The 17,510-nt window shown below is 29.3% G+C and overlaps 1 protein-coding gene and 1 long non-coding RNA gene across 3 annotated transcripts in view; one reads left to right on the top strand and one right to left on the bottom strand.

The window, feature by feature from the left end:
- Nucleotides 1-17,510, top strand: part of LOC140668204 (LIM and SH3 domain protein F42H10.3-like) — a 33,274-nt gene that overhangs the window by 4,229 nt on the left and 11,535 nt on the right. For both annotated transcript variants that reach the window (XM_072897007.1, XM_072897005.1), the window contains exon 2: nucleotides 7,922-8,016. In XM_072897007.1, the coding sequence (XP_072753108.1) occupies nucleotides 7,922-8,016 (95 nt within the window). The remainder of the gene's footprint in view (nucleotides 1-7,921; nucleotides 8,017-17,510) is intronic.
- LOC140668216 (uncharacterized) lies at nucleotides 4,137-8,812 on the bottom strand. The gene is made up of 3 exons (XR_012047141.1): nucleotides 8,640-8,812; nucleotides 8,056-8,254; nucleotides 4,137-4,419 (listed from the first exon to the last, which is right to left on the bottom strand). It is a non-coding gene; the product is annotated as an uncharacterized lncRNA (long non-coding RNA).

The following is a 17,510-nucleotide window of genomic DNA, read 5'->3' as shown; positions in this document are numbered from 1 at the left end:
TATTAAATAATTTTTTCATTAATTCATTTCAAAAAAGAGTATCTTCATCTGTATCCATTGGGTATGTTCAACTGAAACATCTAACTTTTATGGGATAACCACCTTAGTCCACGTTTAAGTTGCACATACCATATATGTACATGAGATACTGGTCGATTTCTGTTTAGTCTAAAATAGTTCCAACATAATTCTACATATTTATACATTTTATACAATTCATAAATAGTTTTAATAGTAAGCATACTTATATATTTCATAAATAGTTTTAACAATAAGCATTATTAATTCTGTTTTATGTATAGATACGAAGATAAAACGAATACTTTGAACATTTTTTTAAATAAAATATCTTTGAGGAAAAAATTAAACGTGTAGACGATATTTTGAACGCTTCTTATTTATACATTTATTTATACAACTCTGTACTGCAGGGTTAATAAAACTCGCTGTAAATTAACGGGGCTTAAATCATGTGGGCGCGGAGGAAAACGAGCTTTGGATATTCGAAAAGATATAGAGGAAGTCAGGATTCTAAATTTGGATGCGTATCTAGCCACACGATTGTCACGTGTTTGATTAGTTTTCTAAATTCTCATATACTCACGCACATTTATTGTGTTGATTTTCAGCTTTTCTGAAAATGAAATAGGGAAAAACTTGTATTGCACTTGAAGCTTTTATATTATCGATATATGGAAATATATCGCTGAATTTTAATTAATTACAATTAATATTTTAATGTTATAGCCTTTATATTTTCTATTTTTTTGTCATTTATTCATTTGTAATTTTGAATAACTTTGTATATAATATTTATTTGCACGTAATACATATAATTGTAGACTATTAAACTATACGTACATATCATTCAAGACGACATACAGAGAAAAAGTGGCGATTACTTATATTTTTCCTCTTTCGCATTTTACATATTGTAAGATTACTTATAAAGTGATTTACGCACTTTGCGTGTAGATCGTTGTTTACGCTAGAATTTACGCCTGTTCTTATTCTGTTCCTATTCATGTTGATGTTTCATGAAATTGCGGTTGCGAATAATAACTGCGTCTCTCTCGTTTTTTCAAAGAAACAGAGGAAGAAAAAAAGATAAATGAAAGAGAGCGAGACATAATATGAGGAGAAATTGAGACAAGACGCATTATATTATACAACAGACACAAGATGAATTAAAGTGCCCAAGAAATGAAGATGAAAGGGTTAAATGAAGTAAAATGCTCTTACTTGTTAACTATTTAACTCCCGTAAAAGTTAATCTATGTTTCAGTTGAATATACTCAATAGATACTCTTTTTCGGGTAAAATAAATTAATGAAAAAATTATGTAATATTATTATTATTATTTATTATTAAATTAGCCTCTTTCTCGTCGAGTGAAACTCGTGATACGTTAGCGATTTCTCTCTCTTTCTCTCTCTCTCGCATTAAATTTTTCTTTGTATATTTTAGTGTGATAATTTGGATTAAACGACTGGACGATGTAACACAGACCTAACACTGACAAATATCTAACAGACGCTAAATATTTTCAAAGTAAAATGATAGATTAGTTCTTAACTGTTTATCACACCGTCAATCTTAATTGTTATTATTATATTGAATATATAAACAAAACTAATTAAAGAACGATAATTTCTTTTTTTTTCACTTTTTTTTGTATAAATAACCATAAGTATCTGATCACAACAATCTATGGTGGTATATGATATACTATTAAGATAATTTCTACATAATTTTTACAAATATCAATTTATTATTGTTATCAATTTATTTTTGATAGCTTCTTAGAGAGAATGCGATCATTTTCAATAGTGAATATAAAGACAACATAACATTCAATATTTGAATATATTTATACAGCATCCAAGTTGTCTTGCAACAAAACTACAACGAATCTTCGTTGCGTGGGCTTTGCTCGTGCGATTACAACAGGTGAGGTCGATGCCAACCTGTTGCTTTGCTATCGTTCAAAAAGATCGCAACAAAATATTCCATGGATAATATATTTGTGTATTTTTTGACAAAATCTACATATTGATGTTAATATTTTCATCCTTTTTTGCATTTTATTTTATACAAACCATATTGCTGGATTACTAATTTATTAATCGTATTTAGTTATTAAAAGAGAGATAATAATATTCTGAATATATTTTATATCATTTATAAAATTGTCATTTTGCTGTCAAACAAATACTTTTATTTTTCTATTTATTCATTATATCATAATAATGATAATTCGAGGGGTTGGTCACTAACAGTTATAATGTACAAAAATTACCCTTAAATTATACCTCGGATTACTTAAGATTACCTAATAGTATCTCAAATTATAAAGAAATTTTACTTTAAATTATTTTAACGCTAAAAGATTATTTAGATTTACCAAAAATAATCTTTTATCCAAAATTTTGCTGGGATTGCCGCTGAATTACCTAGCCCTTGTACAAAAATTATCTCAGTAACCAACCCCTTGTGATAATCATTATATCATATATCACGCTCTTTATGTTTAATTATCCACAATCTGATTAAGCGGCCTCTAAACCTCTCACTTTTCTAGGTTCACTGGTTTTTATTCATTAAATATTCCTGCTATGCCAACGATGCGGCGTGGCATCCGGTTGTTTTCCACTGTCAATTGCGAAGGCGTGAATATAATATGATTATATACGGAGATACACATTCCATGCGTTATTCCTTAAACGTGTGAAAAACGGGACTATCTTTATGTTCAATAATATCTTTTTTTTTTTTTTTTTTTTTTTTTTTGTGAATGATGCACACACTATTCAGTTTTAATTTACAGTAACATCATAATGTGTATTCTGTTAAGAGTCACACTAATAAGCGAAGAATATAAAATAATGCTCTGTTTTTGCCAATGCGATACTATGTTAGTAAAAGCCCACGCAACGGAGATTCGTTGCAGTTTTGTTGCAAGTCGGACGCTACATAAATATATTCAGATATTGAATATTATTGTCTTTATATTCATTATTAAAAATAGTAATATGTGAATTCTAATCAGACAAATATGTAAGAAAAAAGAGACTTACAAGATAATATTTAATGCTTAATATCTTATTTAATATTTTTAAAGATTATGTAATAATTAATATCTCGGTTTTTTTATTTTCTTTTTAAATAATAACATGTTTTTCAGTTTTTGATTTAAATTTGTGAGCATAAATTAAATGTTTGTTAAATTATAGTGTATTTTAGATTGTTTCTGATTATTTATAAAAATATGATAATTTTTTATAGTAACAATTGAAATAAAAATCCTTGTTTTTTTATGCCTTTCTTATCGATTAAAGAACGAGATATTTTTGTTATTTTTAATTCAATTATAATGATTATACATTGTTTTCAATTATTAAATAAAACGTAATTTGTATCTTGTGTTATATGATGACGTTTGATATTTAGCTCGTTAGAAAGGTTATCTAAGATCATCATTCGGTTGTCATTGTTCCACCGACTATCACTTACTTGACAATTTACATAGCCGAACTTTCACTGTTGATGACAGTCCTGATTTATTAAATACGATCTTACCTTAGTTTTTTTAAAATGTATTTGCGTGCTTCATGTATGATTTTTTCTTCTAAACTAAATTATTGGACAAATTTCACTTAACAACTTATAATTTGCTTCATTCTATTTAAGTATTTGTTTTTTTTCCAAAGTTTTCTCTTTAGATTTCTAAATATAATATTTAATATAAAAATGATGAAATAAAGATTATTTTAAAATAATTAATTTTTATAAAAATAATAAAATACATATTTTACTTATACGTAATAGAATAATATAACGGATGCTCGAATTTGATGGTGCTAAACAAATCATAGAGATCCTTAAAACTCACAAAGCATTTAAATCATTTTTCATCTAAACGTGTAAGTAAGAGTATCGCTCTCTTTTTAATCTTTTCTTGATCCATATATATAACAGTTATAAATAACTTTCTACTGGCGAAAAGTATTCCAAAATCGAATGAAAATCAGGGAATTTTTTTACAAGATTTGAGCAGACACTCTGTTTCTAATAATTGATTATGATGGTGTAAGAAATAATTTGATTATTCTTTATTTATTTGTAACTTTTTATTTTTTAGTTTGATAAAGAATTTAAATTAAATACATCACAAATTTTTACACAAATTGCATTTTTTTCTTGTATATTTTTTTATACTAATTACACAATTTAATTGTAACGTATCGAACGATATAATATGAAAATTGCTCTAATTACGGTCTAATAATACAATTGCGTAGTCACAATATACATATATCTTGTCCATCGTACCATAAAAATAAAGTGCTGCATTCATTGCCGACTGCATTCCGGCATTCGTTTCGTGAATTGACATCGGCGACCTGGTCTGCGCACCGTCTAGAAATTGATACGTGCCGCGCTTCATGAACAAAAAGAAATTCCTTTGATGTTTTATTTAATACAAATCGGCTATTCTCTCTCTCTCTCTCTCTCTTTCTCTCTCTCTCGCTGATATTTTTACGGAATTAAAAGTTACGAGACTATGTCAATTTATTCGTTGCAATTAATTTCTTTACGAAAGTTTCATTGTCAACTTTTTATTTTCTTTTTAACATTTTGATTTTGTAGAGTATTGACGATTAAAGTCATATTTTATTATCGCCTCGATTTATCTTCCGGTATTTTTATAACATAAAATCGCTGAAGTTATCGATTATCGCATAATTATTGATCAATTGAGATTATTCTGATAAAAGGAATTATTTTTATATTGATATCTGATGTGCTGGTAAAGATATCTTTTTTCTTTAAAATAGTTTTTCAAAAAACATGAGCGAAATGTCCATTACTATTGTTATTTGTATGAAGTCTAATTTAAAATTCTCTATGAGATCGTTTTATGGATCCACTTTGTTTGCCCCTGCGATTGTTCTCTTACATATGGCTTTTGAAAGGATCGTTAAAACACGTTGCGCTATGCCTTTTATCTTCCTGCTTGCTATTTTGCAACGGAAAGGAAGTCCTATGAGAAAATCACGGACTGTTCGCGATTGTAAAATGTAATGGAAGCGTAACTAGTGAGTGTCTTTCGAAGTGAATCTCATCGAAATTCTTCTTAGACGTTACACAACTCGTATTTTCATTGTACCAATTAATATTGCTAGAAAAATATATCAAATAGCTTGGAGTTAATTCTTCTTTCATTTTCTAGCATGGGACGAAAAAAGTTCCCAAGTTGACTCATTTTGTAGTAATGATGAGTCATATTATGTCTAGACTATCAAGACCGGACTGTCAGCGATTGCGTTCTCTCGCGATGTGTAACCTTTGTCGATTCCTGAGAACGACCTTGCTGATTGTCGAGAGCCTCGATTTAACTATGATGATCTTCGATTGTGCAGATTAGCTTAATATATAGCCATTGATGTAGTGAATAAAACTATATGTGTTGTCCTCTTCGTCTGATTAAAATAAAACTTATATATACAGATCTCTAAACCCATATACATGTATTTGCAGCAGAAAATTGCGTTGTAACTGTGTCTTTTTATAACAATAGCTTTATGCTTATGACTTAAATCTAAGTACAACTAATTAAAAAGCATCTTTGAAATAAATATTGTAGTGAAAGAGACATCAAGAAAATATGAAAAAATTATAAAAGTAAAAAATTGCAAGAATATAATTTTTCTCTGATATACACTGTTTAGGAAAAACAATAAATAAATAATTATGATAACAAAATTAAAGAAAAGATATTATAATATTCTAAAAGAAATTTAAAGAATAAAGGAAATTTTGTATTATCTGAATTTGCATACCTAGGTATGCTGCAGAATGCATTTATCAAATTTTAATTTTGATTACTGAATAAAGTATAAAATTTATCGCGATTGCTATTCTATATTGATATTTAGTTCGTTAGAAAATTTTTGATAGTATATATTGCTAAATCTAAGATTATAAGTTGCTGTGCAAAAACAAATCAGAAAGACTGATAATCCAATCTTCCACACGTTTCTTACGTCTTACATCGATTAATTTTATTTATATTATATTAAGCTTATTAACGTTGTTTGTGACTAAAGATTATGAGAGGATGCTTACGCACAACTGTAAGCTTGTAGCAAACATATCTGGCTAATGCTCGTGTTGCATCGTAATATGCGAGCGCCATGTACCCCCATTTGTCAATGGCACATCGAGTATAATGCAAGCCTGAGAGCCATTGCGATATCTGACTAAATACTTAGCCTCTTTGTCTTTAAGAACAAGGGAAAGAAGAGAAAGGTTATAATAATTGCGCTTTTAATACCATTAACCCGTCCGCAGGATCTTATCTAGGATACTAAAAAATCGTATTTCTTACTCTTATCGAGTCGTAAAACTTCGCGAATCAATCCAAAGTGCATTGTTATTGGCACATGATTATCTTTCGAAACAAAAAGCAAGAAGTTATTAATAGTGATTTATGAAATTACTGGTAATAATTATTGGCTAATAAGGCAAAGGTCATATAAATCATCCTTTCTTTACCAGTAGGACGAAGTAATTAGGAAATCTTTCATTTAATTTTTAGAATTTAATAATTAATTTGTATTTGTTTTTAAATTTTTGTTTTACGTTTTCAATTTTATTTTATCTTGATCGCAAAACGATTTTATGATATGTGTGTATTTCTCGTTATTCTACGCAGTTATTAATATCAACTTGAGAATTCTCACGGTCTGCGAATAATTTGGTCAAATATTTTGATGTTTTAATGTGTACCAATTAACAATAGGCGGAAACTTTTAACAAAATTTATTTCCTATTACGTTAAAAACTGCTTACGTAATGTTATAATATTTTCATCTCTCACAATTATTAGAGCACGAAGTTATTACCTCCTGTGAATTTGGCACACCATACTTAAGAATTTAAAACTTTTTTTAAAGTTCTGGCGTTGTAAATAGTTCTTGAATTTTATGTAAAGATTTGCTTAATTTCGATGGCTAAATACGTGTATCTCATTAAAAGATTATCGGCGAGAATACGGTGATAAATGCCCAATGTTAAAGAATAACATTACGATATATTATCTATTTAAAAAATTATATGCTTTTACATTGATATCATTATCATAAGTTATTAACAGAATTTATATCAATTCGGATAAAAACGCTCATCATTGTCGTTACTGTTATCACCGTTAATAATGTTAATCATTATTTACGCAAATGTTTATTTATTGCAATGCAAACTTTATATATTTAATGCAATTTAAACTTTATAAAATTATTTTTGTGAAAGTTTTACTACGCTTATAAGCTTGAAAAATAGGAAATATGTGAAAAGTAAATAGAATATTCCGAGGGGTTGGTCACTAACAGTTATAATGTACAAAAATTACCCTTTGATACGGATTACCCTTAAATTATACCTCGGATTATTTAAGATTACCTAATAGTATCTCAAATTAAAAATAAATTTTGAAAAAGAAATTTTACTTTAAATTATTTTAACGCTGAAGATTATTTAAATTTACCAAAAATAACCTTGGATTACCCAAAATTTTGCTGGGATTGCCGCTGAATTACCTAGCCCTTGTACAAAAATTACCTCAATGACCAACCCCTCGGAATATTCTTAAAACATTTGCTGAAGTTAATTTTTTTATTAATAGTAAAACGTTTATTTAACATTTATCAATGTAATTGTTGAAAACAATAACAAAGTTAAGAAATGTGCTGCACATAGTACAATATCAAATCGTGATACGTAGTGAATTGCGTTTTGTATTGATTGAAATTTGAAAACAACTATATTACTTGTTTTATTTTTTTCGACATTTGTTTCATAACTGTGTAAGACTGACAAATCGAGATGGAATGTTAATAACATCGTTTCCTTGTTACAGATATGGCACAAACAATGTTTCAAGTGCCAGGGCTGCAGTATGACCCTGAATATGCGGACGTACAAAGGTTTCAACAAACAGCCATATTGCGAGGCGTAAGTAAAATATTATGTATCTTTGTACTTGATTCTCACCTTTTTCGTGATCGTGTATCTCTTGTCTCTCTGACGAAATCCGCGTTCCACTTTATTGCAAAAAGAAAGTTGACCCATGAAAATTGCTGTCGGTGTTACTGAATTGTGTCGTGTTTCTCTTTTTTTTGTGTCACATAACAAACTGCCTTATGTAACTGCAGTATGATGTAACTTAATATTTGCTAGCGAGAACTATTATCTGCAGAAAAAAAAAATAGAACTAATGATAAGCACGCAAAAATATATAAACGAGTTTGCTTTTTGCGTGTAGCATTTTGCATTTTACATTGTGATAGATCTTATGTGTTTTGTATACTTTACATCAGTTATTTTCACAAAATTTTAATATTAATTAATTTCTTATATTTTTTCGTATCGTTTCTATTTTTTTTTTTTTTTTTTTTGTTCTTTTCTGTCAAAATTAAGTAATAATGTGCACAAATTATTCCAATTTATTATTTAATAATAAGAAAAAGTGTACGACAAAAATCATAAATGTCTCGTTCGTGCAATTCGGGCAATCATCGCATAAGATGTTTATTTAAGATCCGACGCATGCAATTTTCAACTCGCTTGATACTCACACGAGTAGAAGTGAACATTGACATTAGCGATGCTAATGACGTGCACGCGCTTCGCAGATTCCTCTGTCCGACGTGCGTTATAATAACGCGACGTTTAATATCCGGAAAACAATAGAGAGGAACTCGGGCAGAGGGCTCGAGAGGAACGTGAAAGCGGAATAGTTGCTGGATCATGAATCGTTGATAGTTAAACACATACCAAGCGTGTCGACGCGGCGAAAGCGAGCACGGTCCTTGCGGTCTCTCCCTCTCTCTCTCTCTTTCTCTCTCTCTCGGGAATGCATAGCTGTCGCGCCTCTCCTCTGGAGGATTCTCCTTTTAAAACCAAAAGTCCAAGGACTTTTAAACGTGCGCGTGCGTTCTTTACACGCGTCGGTAGCGTAATAGTTTTGCATAAGCCCCAAATTTTGCTCGTGTAATTTTTACAGCGTAGAATAAATATTATTTTCTAGGCTCTAGAATTATGTCATGTAGCGATATTTTGTACGTTGTCTGCAAATTAAATGCGCTTTCGTTCAAATAAATAAACTTGGAAGCGATGACACACATTCTATATACGTTTAGGAATGTAGGACATTTTCCTTTTCTTCGTTTTATAGTGCCGTCTCAGTGAAGAGCCTAAAACTAGAAATTCTTGTTGATGCTTTAATTTACGACACATAATATGCTTTTTATCTATTAAAGATAGAGTTACAAATGCACATTCTCAAAGAGACATTTAAAACTGGATATAATGGAGCTGAATGAGAGATCATGCTTGATCAAAGGAACGTAATAAGCAATACCGACGAGAACCAGTTTTCGTTTTTTTTTTTATTTCGAATACTTTTATTCTCCACTTGATCTTATAACTCTCTCGATATAAAAGCGTATAAGCGTGAACATAGTCCAGGTTATAATTTCTAGATTCTAATTAGTGTTATCGAGTGACGCATATTACTGTTTTTTGCGATTAAGTTGTTTTGCCATAATAAGAAAATAAGCAGTTGGTTATTTTGAGGAATGTGGTGAAGCATTGGATTATCATTATATATCAAGATATTAATAGCTAGATAGAGATTTCGTTTCATATATAGTCACCTATTTATTATTCCAATAAAATAATTATAACTACTTAGTAGTAATATTTAAGTCTGATTAATTATACGTTTTTTTACATCTATTATATACAAATGCTGCTTTAAGTGGAGCAGGAGAAATTATGATTTAAACATTTTAAACATTTTGTTAGATAAGACGGTAAAAAGTGTATATATTTTACATTAAAAAGTACAGATATATTTAATTCCATCTTAAGCAAATATTAAATATCGTTAATACGTATGTAATAATTTGTCAGTATGATATGTAAGTATAATTCGTCGGATGACATAATAAAATTGACTTGACGTGTGGTTAATTTTATCATTCTGACGAATATTAATTGTTCTTTTTTCGAACAATAGGAGATTCTGAGGAGAAGCGTGCGAAGTTTTACAACGTTTTCTTGCGATAATCTCCTAACATTTCACTTTTTTATTATATTTTTTTTTATATAGTTAATGAATTAAGAAACATTTTTTATTGCTCTTATCTGCTTAAAAAATTTTTTAATTAAAATAGACATTCGAAAAGTTTAAAAAAAAATTATCATTATATTAAAAATTATTTCATTCTAATATACAAATACATTTACCCCGAACTTAAAAAAATAAATTTATAAATACTGCAAAGGAAGATAGTGTGTGAATGATATAGATATTTTAAAATCTTCCTGATCTTGATAGATATTAAAGACGAAATATCAACAGATTATTTAAATATAATTCCTTTTGCCTAAATTATCGTAATTTGATTTGTTAATAATTAGATCTATTGCGGCTTCTCGTGCTTTCGTCTTTACATCAGTATGCCACGTTGCACCAAGAAATACGTGACTCGTACAGTATTCCGTTGTGCATCGCGATGTCGAAATCTCCGAGTCGCGACTCGAATTTGCATCTCTTTCTTCTTATGTGCAGACTTCTCTTTCACGCTTATATGGCGCTTAATATGCTACGTAATGACAAATAATTCGCTCGAGACGTTTTGCTCCTTTCTTTCCGACGAGAAAGCGTTATCTGAAAAATTTAAAAGAAAAAGATAAATGCAACCCGTCAAGAGAAAAATATTTGATCTACTATAAAATTAGCCGTGTGTATATTCATACATATAATTAAAAGGCTCTCAAGAGCAGGATATTAAGGCAATTTAAAATTGATTTTATAAACATAAAATTTTTATTTAGAAATCTCCAAATAATTTCTAATAACTTGAATAGCTTATTTTTAATATTTATTGCACAAACATTAAATTTTAAGTTACGAGCATTTGTTCAATTAAAAAGATTTGAACGATAATTTATTGTGGATATATATACTTTATTTTTCAGCATTTTGCATATTTGTTTTCTGTATTTTATTGTTTAGAAAGTTAAAAATTAAATATAAAAGAACTATAAAAAGTATAAAAAGGGATTGCATTTATCTGTTCGAGCCGTAAAATTTTTGCTTGAAGTCAATCAGAGGAAATGGGCACAAAGTTTACGAAGTCAACGGCGCAATGCGGATAATGTCTCATCGGGAGAATTTTGTATTCCGCAATTGCAACGGATATGTGTCAGCGATGCGTATCGAATCAGACGATGTACTGAATAAACAAGGCAGAACACATGTGAGTCGTGAGATTCATTCATTCGTCTGGTTGCTTTATCCCTTTCTTACGCCATAATTTTATTTCTCGCGCTCATTATCTTACCCTTATTGCAATCAGTTTTAATTACATAATACATTGTTTTTTTTCTCTCCTATCTTTCTAATGCAACGTTTAATTCATTCATCGTTTTTTGTTCTTATATTTCTAGTACATCTTATTGCAGCTGTTCTTTAATCATTATTCACCAATTATTTTAAATTTTTAATAGCGAACATATACATGTACATATGCAATGCACGCTAACTGGATTGTTACATATAATTATGCATCCTTTTTTATTTCAAATAAATTTATTATTATTAATAAAATACATATGCAATATTCAAGTATTTTTCCAAAAACATATGTATATCTTTGTTTATATGTTTGCAAAATTTTATTAAATATTATATCATTATATTGTTAATATGACGTTACTGATATGATATTTCTGAAATTATTTTTATACCATCTTGATTAATTGTAATTTATAATTATGCTTTAATTATTATGATAATAATATAATTGAGATATTGTTGAACATTAAACGATAATAGCAAACATTTTTATCATATCTCGTTAATTCTTACATATATCTATTTCTATTCTTCGTTACAGCTTTATTAAGTCATTCTAAATAAAGTTGTAACGTAGAATAGAATCTCATAACGAGCGTAGTTAACGATTTGAAACTAACTTGAAATTTAGTTTCTGTGCATATTGCTCGTTGTCTCGATATTATCGACCTCGAAGAAGAGCGAGTTAAGTAAAATGACTCTTTACGGATATAATGTTACGATTAAACGAACACGTGTTACAAGTTCTCTGTTCTCTTGACACATGTACATACATGTGCGCTGATACTCTATACATGTACATGTACATCGAATTAAGTGCTTTACCGGATAGCGAAAGAGAACATGTGTGAGAACCTTATGCGTCTTCTTTTTAGTCTCCGTTTTCTTCAACATTTGCGTTTCCTCTTCGTAATATATGTGATTACTTGAGTTTACCATGTTGTTCTGAGTGCGAAAATATATTTCAGTAGAATCTTTATTGGAAGTTTATTTTTCATATTTTTTAATGTTTTTAAATGTTAAAAATTTATGCAAGATTATTATGTTTAACTGAAAAAAGTGCAATTTTTTAAAGTATTTTATTGCTAAGCTTTGTCTTCTTAAAATTTTCTTACTTTTTTACGTCTTCCTTCCAAATTTTAACAAAATCATACATGTGATATCATCGACGACCGTCATCAGTTCACCGCGAATGATTCACTTCCCTCGACGATGTTCTTTCCTATTTAGAGGACGTCGCTCGCACATATTGATGTCTCACACATGGCAATATTGCGCGTATATTTAACCGCAAATTCTGACAATTTTTCTTCATTCGTGTAAGGATGTTAGCGGTAGACAAAAAGCATGTACTCATCTTTAATGACCTGTATATTAATTTTTAAAAGAAACGAGTATCCTTTTTTATGTCGCATCTTATATTTTTACATACACGAAATTTTTTTTGAACAACATTAACATACAACATTTTCGTAACACATATAATCACATAAATCTTTTCTCTCCTTTTAATTAGACAAGAAAGTTTTTTTTTTATAATTTATTGAATTATATATATAAAAAAATTATATGATTACATGATATGATATATAAATGAATTTTTTTTTCATCTAATAGTTTCTTATAGGTATATTGTTAACTGTTTTTTTCCTGTATTTATTTTTATATTTTATTGCGGTTTGATTTTTAAAGTTTTTAATTACTATTCTTTTCGGGAACTTTGATCGGGAAAAAAACTTGCTAATTTTTTCTTTATTAATTTTATGTATCTTTTCTAATAAGAATTAAAAATCACATTGCTGCATGAAAATATATATATTGTTTTGTTTTGTTTATATTATATTTTTATATTTTTGATAAAAACATATCAATGATTAATGAAAAATAATACATAACGCGTCTATACTGAATCGCGTTTAGGAGTCATTTGCCCCGATGTCGCGCAGATGCAACAGGAAACTCCGCCGCCTGTCACGCCGTACTTTTAGCTTCGAACAATTTAACAGCTAGTCGTAAAGGGGGGTGCTCAGCCTAGCGTGGCCTGTCTGCGCGGCTACGTTGAACCGACCTTGTCCCACAATGCATCCGATCTCTCGGACTTAACCGTCACTTGAGAGAGTGCAAGCATATGAAATTTTATAATCCATGTTCGATATGTGCAACACACGGTGCGTCACATTGCATCGCTCTCATTGAAAATCTCTTTACGCGATTAAAAATAAATTACTAACGTTCGTACCCCATCCTGCGTAACGCGCGATTTATGCCAATCGCATAAGGCGAGTTGAGCGATGTGCATGTAAGTTTCTAGCGCAGTATCGAAAGCGAGTATACGTGATATTCTGCATAAATCTTGTACGAGATCCGCTGTAAAAGAGAGAGTCTCGTTAAATTTTTTTCAACATGACAGCATGTACTTTTATTATTACTGGAAGATGTAAAAAATTCTAAGTGTATCGAGATATTTTAAAAGACTAGATAATTTTGAAAGTAAATATAACTAAAGCCCACACGCGACTATTATTATTTTTCTCTGTAAGTATTATATATATCTTTGTACAAATTTCAAGATAATATTCATAAATAATCAATATTGTTTTACATTAAGAATGTTAGATTCTTTCGAAAGTACATTGGACTTTTCATAAAGTAATTTGTTGTAGAAAAAATGTTTCCTTTTTTTAAAAGCTTTAATACTTTGCAAACAAGATCTGACATAAATGGATGAGTAGTGTATCTACTTATAAGATGTATGTTTGTCCATAGTTAATTAAATTATAAAATATATAGTTATAAATTATAATATAATTATAAATTATAAAGAAATTATTAATTATGATTTACGTTGCATTTCTTAATCGGACAGATTGATCACAAACAATAGATGTTCGGTTTCGTCAACATCAATTAACTTTAATTTATTCATAACATTCTGCATTTCTTTTTCTTTAACAATTATATAAATTACGATTGCCAGTGCATTTTTACATTTTTACAAATTTAAATTATTGAAAATAGATTGTATTTTGAGGAAAACGACATAAATCTCTTTTTTAATAAGTTTATATTTTAAATTCATATAGCATCTCTCATATACGCATAATAATATATTAGAGAAGAAAAGAATAAATTTCATGATACTTTTTTAAAGATAGAGGTGCGAAAGATAATTTTTCTTAATAGGTTTTTTAATGTGTATGTGTTTTTTTTGTGTCTTCGCCTTCGTGAGAATTTCTAGAATGCGGGTAGAGGTTAGAGATACGGCTTCGCTTTGTCGTAACGATTGACAAGCGGCAAATACCGAAGCCATCCGAGATTTAACCGCAATAATGGAATTCAATAGACCCGCCCTGAAGAAATTTCTCCCAGCGGAGCAAGTTATTGCGCGAGACTTTATGGATATCATTGCGCATTGATGTAATATTGTAAACGTAATCGTTCTTGCGAGAAATCCGCACTGCGGTTTTGAATTCTCCGATATTATACTATCATTTATCCCATTTTCGTTTGTATTGAAAATCATTGTTAGAAAACTTTCAAAATAGGAAATATACAATACAAATACACGGATCTTTGACTTTAGATTGAATTCAGATAAAATACTAAAACGTTTAGAAGAATAAATAGTAAAATATTTTTAATTTTTTATACGTCAGAAGAAAATACAAAATAAAAGATAGTATTTATATATTTTAAAATTCTCCTCTCCTCTAACAAAGCTATAATTAAATTGTGAGATTATTATATAACTCAATAAAAAAAAAGAGAAAAAATCAATTTTTACAATTATCAAGAAACATATAAGGTCCTGAGTTTTACGACTCATAAAAAAGGCACTCTTTCAATGTTGAAATTTATTATCATTTATTATATCAGATTGGAGAAAATGCTGATCATCTCTCTAAGCTATATTATACTTAATGTATCTGACGTAATTTAGTGTATAATTTCTTATGTGCTTATCAAGCGATGTTATGACCGTAATTTATCGATACTGTTTTGTTTCTCTGCTATTTGACCGACAAGATAACCAGGTGCAACAGATGTTATCTGCTCCGGTGCATTGGTTGTATCCACGTACGTACGTAATATTTGATAAAAATCAAACATGTGGGTGTGCAGAGTCGCGTTATGTAAACAGATATGCCGAAGAAGTTTTGCTAAACAATGGAAGCGTATCTTATCGCGCGCAGAAGGGATGTAACTTGCATAAATTTGCATTGTCCTACATGGAACATTAGTGTTAATGATGTTGCCCATGAACAATAATTAATTTTGTTTATTATATTCGAAAGAATATACAAGAGAATTATCATATTAAAGTACCTATTGCGCATTGCATCAAATCTGATTACATTTAAATAAAATTATCTTTTTCGCTTAAATAACAAGATATTCATCGTATTGTATATATCAGATGATTCCACGAATGCCTTGAAGCACTTTAAGTTTGCATTTGTATGAAATGTTTTATTTTATACGAATAGTATATTTTTCACATCTGCATTAAACTCCCACGATTTCCGCTTAAGACATGTGTTGAATGCGTAAGTAAAATTCAATAAAAGAAATATTACGAACATATATCATAGTTAATGCTAAGTAGACAAGTATTTAATAAGAGATTAGTCATCACCGTACATGCGCATATGTATATATAGTTAAATGATTCGATGAATCATATCGCCGCATGTTATATCGCGGTCAATATATATATAGTCCATAAAAAAAAGATTTCATAGGAAAAAAATTTGCAAATTATCTATATGAATTTGGCACTCTACTTTTAATAAACTAATTTTTTTATTCAGAATTATATGTAATAATTTTTGCACACATTTAATATATTTGTCACGTAGAATTTTTTATTGAAACCAACTTTATTAATCGACAAAATCATTTAAGCATACAAGGAAATTATTAATTTTAACTCTTAATATTAGTTCTCTTAATACGCCAACATTGCTCTAACTAAACGATAATGTATTATATGTATATATTAAACGATATATATCATATAATCTTCTCAAGAATCTTGTTTTTTATTAAACGCAACATTTCTTTCTTACAAACTATTTCATTCTGCTAGCCAGTCTTCATCAATTGTAATCTTTTTTCTTTGTATTTACTTTTACAATGTATTACCTGAAAAACTCGCAGAGTTATTGTTTCTTATATGTATCTATTATATTATTATTTGAATTTACCATATGTAACAATCAGAAAAAGGTACAATCGCATGAGAAGACACGCAGGACTCATTGTCTTCCAATTTTTCTCGTTTGAAGTCGTTCTCAACGTTATTTTAATACTTCCCTCTTTTTCCACGCTAAATTCGAGGAACTCAAATACGTATCGGTCGACGGAGTAATTCTTTTTCGTCAGACACGAAACAATGACTATCCCTCGGCTTTTCCGGACAAAGAGAGGCCAGAGTTGCATGCCTATTATTTATACACATTGTGCACCGGCTTATTACGTAATCGCGTAGCACAATTACCGGGTGAAACAACGCGTAGGCATCGTATATGGGAAACGAAGTCGTGACACAAATCTCGATTATATCTCACGCGCGTGTCTACGAGACAGAATTAGTTAATACGCATAAAGTGCGTTTTACATGAAGCCGATTTACATGATCTACTTTTGGTGATGTACGTATCTCTGACGATGGTACAAAGTATCGATTAGTGTCACGTCAAAAAAATTGTAACCGTTAAAATAATAAATTTCAGGAGATTTTTTTGGAAAAAGATTGATTGCGCCATCTGATTTAATTTGCTTTTGATGAGGAAGGGGTATTTTTTTTATTTTTTACATTAAAATTTATGATATATATACTTATAATACGTGGGGCATAGTAGAAAGTAGCAACGAGTAATACAAGTTCACGTGTAATTTCTGTTAACACAATGCAAAGTATTTCAGAAGATTTTTTGGAAAAAGATTGATTGCGTGATCTGATTTAATTTGCTTTTGATGAGGAAGGGATATTTTTTTTTTATTTTTTACATTAAAATTTATAATATATATTTATAATACGTAGGGCAGCTACAAATTCAGTACTAATCAGATCAATTTT

Source organism: Anoplolepis gracilipes, chromosome 7, assembly GCF_047496725.1.
Source record: "Anoplolepis gracilipes chromosome 7, ASM4749672v1, whole genome shotgun sequence".
In the NCBI taxonomy this organism is placed as follows: Eukaryota; Metazoa; Arthropoda; class Insecta; order Hymenoptera; family Formicidae; genus Anoplolepis; species Anoplolepis gracilipes.
Note: the sequence above shows the minus strand (reverse complement) of the source record. Positions and strands in the feature narration are given on the sequence as shown.